This window comes from Gambusia affinis, linkage group LG05, assembly GCF_019740435.1.
Source record: "Gambusia affinis linkage group LG05, SWU_Gaff_1.0, whole genome shotgun sequence".
Lineage (NCBI taxonomy): Eukaryota > Metazoa > Chordata > Actinopteri > Cyprinodontiformes > Poeciliidae > Gambusia > Gambusia affinis.
The window spans coordinates 30490211-30496389 of NC_057872.1; the positions used below are offsets into that span (position 1 = coordinate 30490211).

The following is a 6179-nucleotide window of genomic DNA, read 5'->3' on the forward strand; positions in this document are numbered from 1 at the left end:
TCAGAGCCTGGGGGCGGGTCTTAGCGCTGTCAGTCACAATCTAGTGCGGCTGCTCTCTGTTACTGCTTTTCCCAATCAGCAGATCCAGCTGTGAATGCTCAGGCTAGTTAGCATAGCCACTGATGGCAGCGGATACAGTTTTACTGTAACAGTAAGTTGTTTCTCTGCCGTTTAGCAGAATCTAGATTAATCAGTTTTATTAAAATCCTAAGTTGCTGTTGCAGTTGAATAATTAGATTCAACTGTAGAAACAAGAACATTTAGGGTGCGGCGGTGGCGCTGGAGTGAAACGTTTGACTCCTCAGTCTAATCAGTTATCACAGGTTGAGTCCCGACCTGTTGACCTTTGCTGCATGTCTTCCATCTTTCTCACAACCTGGTTTCTTCTCCACTGAAAGCCAAATAAAGATCACTATAGCCAAAAAAAATCTAAAAAATTAGATCTTTTTTAAAACATTATATCTTTAAAATACAATCTTCCAAGTTTGTAAAACACCTTTTATTTACTTTGAGTCTGACTTCTTTTAAAGTGTCTTTATTCATATAGAGACAACAACACATTTAGATGCTGACAGTTATCAGTTTGATGTCAATAAGCTGCTGTACAATTTTTATTTAATAAATGTTCTAATGGTTCATGTTTCTGTCTTAAAGCTTCTGGAAAAAGAAAGTTATCTTTATTTTCGGAGGAGCAATGCATTTGCCAGGAGAAAAAGTTGAAGAGAGCTGGATAGCAACACATAAAAGGATGCACAACAGATTCATCTGTGAGAATGAGAAGGTTAATTGGCTTTCCTGATTAACACCGTTCTAAAGTTTCAATGAGGAATACTCAACTGTTTCTTCAGTTTTTGGTAAATCTCATAAATAAAAACAATCTCATCTGTTGGACTGTTGAAGCAATTTTTAAGGTTCTTAAACTTCCTCTGTTTCCTGTTTTCTCATCTGAATATCACTGACAAAGCTGCCACTGAGTGACAAGTGACAGCCTTGTTACTCAGACAGACATATTTAAAAACAATTAGTAAATGTATTATTGTCACAAAGTTTTTGTCAAACTCACATTTAGTAACAGGAGAGTCAATTAAATCCTATTTATCTAATCTTTTTTAGTTATTAAAATGATTTGTAGCCAATCCTGGTATATGTTGACTGTCAGTGGCTGTTTTCTTCTGTCACTGACTGATTTAACAACAGACGTTTGTTTTAGTGAATTCAGAGTGCAGCTTGTTGGGGCTCGTTTCCGGTGAGAGTTGGACTCCGCCAGGGCTGCCCTTTGTCACCGATTCTGTTCACTACTTTTATGGACAGAGTCTCTGGACCAGCCAGGGTGTTGAGGGGATCCGTTTTGGTGGCCATAGGATTGCATCTCTGCTTTTTGCGGATGATGTGATCCTTTTGGCTTAATCAAGTCGTGATCTGCAGCTCTCGTTGGAGCGGTTCGCAACCGAGTGTGAAGCGGCTGGGATGGCGATCAGTGCCTCCAAATCCGAGGCCATGGTCTTGAGCCGGAAAAGGGTAGAGTGCCTTCTCTGGGTCAGGGAGGGTGTCCTGCCCCAAGTGGAGGAGTTCAAGTATCTCGGGATCTTGTTTGCAAATGGGAGAAGAAGGGAGCGGGAGATCGACAGGCGGATTGGCGCAGCGTCTGCCGTCAAGCGGGCGCTGTACCGGTCCGTCGTGTTGAAGAGAGAGCTGAGCCAAAAAGTGAAGCTCTCGATTTACCAGTCGATCTACGTTCCCACCCTCATCTATGGTCATGAGCTTTGGGTCATGACCGAAAGAACGAGATCGCGGATACAAGCGGCCGAAATTGTTTTTTTCCGCAGGGTGTCTGGGCTCTCCCTTAGAGAGAGAAGCTCAGTCATCCAGGAGGGACTCAGAGTAGAGCCGCTGCTCCTTATCGTCAAGAGGGGCCAGTTGAGGAGCATCTGGTCAGGATGCCTCCTGGACGCCTCCCTGGTGAGGAGTTCCGGTCCCGTCCCAGCGGGAGGAGGCCCTGGGGAAAACCCAGGACACGCTGGAGGGACTATGTCTCTTGGCTGGCCTGGGAACACCTTGGGATTCCTCCAGAGGAGCTGGTGGAAGTGGCTGGAGAGGGAAGTCTGGGCCTCCCTTCTGAAGCTGCTACCCCTGGGCCACTGTTGAAGACAAATACTCCTCTGATGCGATCAAATACAATAACCCATGCCATGAAGAAGCACTGCTCTTCACGCTTTTATTTTGAAAACCCACAAGCAGAATGAAGCAGTCACGTGACCCATGCAATGCAAGGCACCGTTTGTTGCCAGTTACGTGGTTTCAGCAAGATGACACAATCATCAAAGCCTGGCTTCAGAAGGCCCATCACTACTCCGACAAATTCCTGGAATCCATTCCTCAAGTCTCAGAGGAAACTCCCCGGCTCAAGGTCCACCACTGGCTAACGTGCTATAGGCCACAAACAAACTGCCTCGTCTTGAAGTACGACTTCAGACATGATCCAATTTGTAAAATTAAAAATATATTCTTGTATTTATTTTTCAAGATAAACATAGATTAATTTGGTTGACACATCACACTTTTTGTTCAAATTTGACATGTATAGGTATTGATTTTGGATCTTGATTTAGACCACTCAATGCTATGCAAGTTGTTGGGACAGTATTTTCAATAATGTTTTTGTGACATTTTGTTCCTATTTATCATGATAGGCTGAATCAGTTCCTTCAACTGGGAGGTTTTCAAACAGAGGTTGCTGGTGGTGCACCAGACAGTCGTTCCACTTCCACTGTAAGTGGTCTCACCTCCTCCAGCAATTAAACGAGTTAAGAGATCTAACCCATTGTTTCATCACATTATCATTATCTTTGTTTTCCATCATGATGGTATTGTTTGGGTGTGTGTTTGGCTACAGTCGTGGGTGCAGAGAGGTAGAATAATATTCTCAAGTAAGATCAGTCCAATTCTTCCTGAAGTTTCACTTTCCGACAACTTCATTCTCACCGTTTCTTCAGAGTACAGACCCTGGTTGCCATCCACAAAGACAAGAACCACACAATCTCACTTTTCATCATTGTTAAAATAAACTATTTATCTGATCATCTGTTCCCTGGTGAAAAATTAATCTACCAAGTATGTTAAATTTTAACATTGCAGACTAATCATAAGTACATTTCAAGTTCACTTAGGATTAGTTAACTGACATTTTGGAACAACTAATTTTGTGCTTAGTGTATTTTAGTAGTAAATTGTATTAAAGCACAATTTAAAGTGTACTAAGTGTACATTAACATACTTTTTTTGGACAACTTAAGTTGAACTTAGTATACTTTAAGTTTATTGCTTTTTATGTAATATAAATGTGCTTGATTAGTATATTTTGAGTATGCCATTTTTGTCATAGAATTACATTTAAAATATGCTTAGAATGTATTTCCATTATATTGACATTTCATATTTGTGACGGCCCCTGCTGCGCGGTCCTGTGCGCGCTCTGTAGCGGTAAACTGTTTATCAATTAGGTCCTCGACTGTGGGAGGTGCTTCTAATTACATGGACACCTGGATGGTATATAAGGAGCGCCGTTCCACTGGTCAAGCTGCAGGTTGGCCGATGCAAGTACCAGACGCAGACAACACGGAGATCCAGGCCTCGCCTAGAACCGGACTCCCAGGTGGGGAGGCTCCAGGTTGAAGGAGCGCGGGTCTATCACATCTTGGGCTGCTTTCTATGGATCCCATAGACAATTAGGTTCTTTTAACATAAAATGCCTCTAAAAGGCTAAAACTTTGTCTGGTTTCCGTGTCCTCCCTATTTTTTGTTGCAGCCAGCCGAGCCGGCCGTAACATATTTTATATTTATTAGTAGTGTGATTACAGTATGGTACAATTACACTTTGGGTTTATTATAATTGCTAATGAAGTAATGTTTTAGTTACTTAATGTCTTATTATTCTGCTTTGCCACTTTGTACATTAATGCTTCATACACACTACAGAACTGCAAACACATCAGCCACCAGAACACAGAAATATCAATTACAACACTTTACAGGTAAACTAATTACATTGGGCTTTCAATATATTACCATTTTGATAACACTTTATTTGATGGGTTGTGCATAAGGATGAAAAAACAAGTCATAAACAAAACAAGTCATAAACAAAACAAGTTATAAACGAAACAAGTCATAAACGAAACAAGTCATAAACGAAACAAGTCATCAACGAGTAGGGTCAGATCAGAATATCCCACGATGTCCCTGGATGCTACAGCAGTGTGGCAGATCTACTGCAACTGCATCCAATTTGGAAGAAAAATAGGCGACTGATTTCAATCTGTCACCATGTTTTTGGAGCAAAACAGAAGTCATGCAACCTCCTCGCTCATCCACTGTCTGCATAAACGGACTAGATGGATCGGGAATACCCAGAGTGGGAGCACATTGCAGTTGTTTTTTCAGCGCTTCAAATGATGTTAATGCTTCAGACTTCCATGTAACCCTTGAGCTCATTTGTAACCCTTTTTCATGGCACACTTCTCTTAATAGTTTCTCAAACTCAGCATAATTTGGAATGAAATGCCTACAATAGCCACAAAGTCCTAAGAAGGACATCAGCTGTTTTGTAGTCTCAGGCAATGGCAGAGAGACAATAGCTTTCACTCTGCTCTCAGCAATGTCCCTGCCTTCACGAGAGATCATGTGTCCCACAAATGTTACAGTGGCTTGCACAAACTGCAATTTCGTTTTGGAGGCCTTATGGCCATTTTGTGCTAGGAAAATTAGGAGCTCCAGGCTTCTTCAGTGGGTGCTGCTAGAAGTAGATCATCAATATATTGCAACAAAGAACATGTGTCTGTTAGTGTAAAACCTGATTATCATTAAGAGCCTAGTGAAAAATGGTGGGTGATTCACAGTAACCTTGACAGAGCCTGGTGAATGTATAGGAACGACCTTTGAACTCAAATGTAAACCAGAATTGGATATCTGAGTGGACTGGAACACTAAAAAATGCATTAGCCAAATTAACAACTGTGAAATATCTACTGCCTGCTGGAATATGTGATAGGATGGTGTAAGGGTTTGGAACAACAGGTGCTCTGACATGTACAGCTGCATTTACTGGTCTGAGATCCTGGACAAATCTCCATTCATCCGGAGGTTTATCCCTGATCTTTTTCACAGGAAAAATTGGAGTTCTGACTGGTGAGTTGGTATATGGAACAATCACTCCAGCTTCCAACAGGGAGTGGAAAACTGGCTCAATTCCTGCCTCAGCCTCTGCTTTGAGAGGATACTGAGGAACATTTGGTCTAAATCACGTCTGACTTGATGTTGTGTTTTTATTGTTGATTCTATGTTGCATTGTGGTTTTGTTTTAAATTAAACTAGCACTATAGTACTACTATTGATATTAAACGCATAGAATATTTCTCCTAAGCTACGTTCACACTGCAGCCTGAAGTCAACCGAATCTGATTTTTTTCCCTAAATGCGACCTGCACCTGATCTTTTTATGACAGTCTCAACAACACAGATCTGATTTTCACAAATGCAACCCAGGCAATTTGGATATTTGGTTCTAAATCCAATTCGTATCTGTTCCTTTTGAATGTGACCTGTGTCTGTACTGGCAGGTTACATTCATACGACCTGAACATTACTGATACTCCACTATTCTGTGTTCTGATACGTGGAAAACGTTAGAAAAACAACAACCACGGTGGACGATAATGAGGATTAAGTTGTTAATGTGATGGCTCCGGTTGGACAACAACTTTAAAATCACCAGATAGGCTCCACCATGAGCATCCATCTTTACTTCCACAAATACTGAACACGCTCTTTACTGTGCATGCAGGTCACTTTTACGTCGTTTGCGGTTCACATGGAGGATCACATACAAGTTGCATATATTTGGAATGTTCACAACCAAACAAATCTGATTTTATGACACAATCTGAAGTGAGCATGAAGACCTGCAGTGTGAACACAGCCCCAATGTGTTAAATACTTCTTAAGCACATGAAAAAGTGCCTGCATTTAAATAAAAAAAATAAATGAGGCCCTAAATTTAATACAATAAACAAAATTAAGAAACTAAATGATGAGATATTAATTTTAACAGTTTGTTCAGATGAGCAAACAGGAAACAGAGGAAGTTTAGGAATCTTAAAAAATTGCTTCAACAGTCCAACAGA

The 6179-nt window shown here is 41.1% G+C and overlaps 1 protein-coding gene across 1 annotated transcript in view; it reads left to right on the forward strand.

Annotated features, from left to right (window-relative positions):
- Positions 1–2928, forward strand: part of LOC122831849 (golgin subfamily A member 6-like protein 7) — a 79592-nt gene extending 76664 nt beyond the window's left edge. Inside the window, exons 8-10 of the mRNA XM_044118356.1 lie at positions 655–781; positions 2691–2769; positions 2894–2928. Of these exons, the coding sequence (XP_043974291.1) occupies positions 655–781; positions 2691–2769; positions 2894–2913 (226 nt within the window). The 3' untranslated portion in view covers positions 2914–2928. The remainder of the gene's footprint in view (positions 1–654; positions 782–2690; positions 2770–2893) is intronic.
- The last annotated feature ends 3251 nt before the right edge of the window (positions 2929–6179 follow it).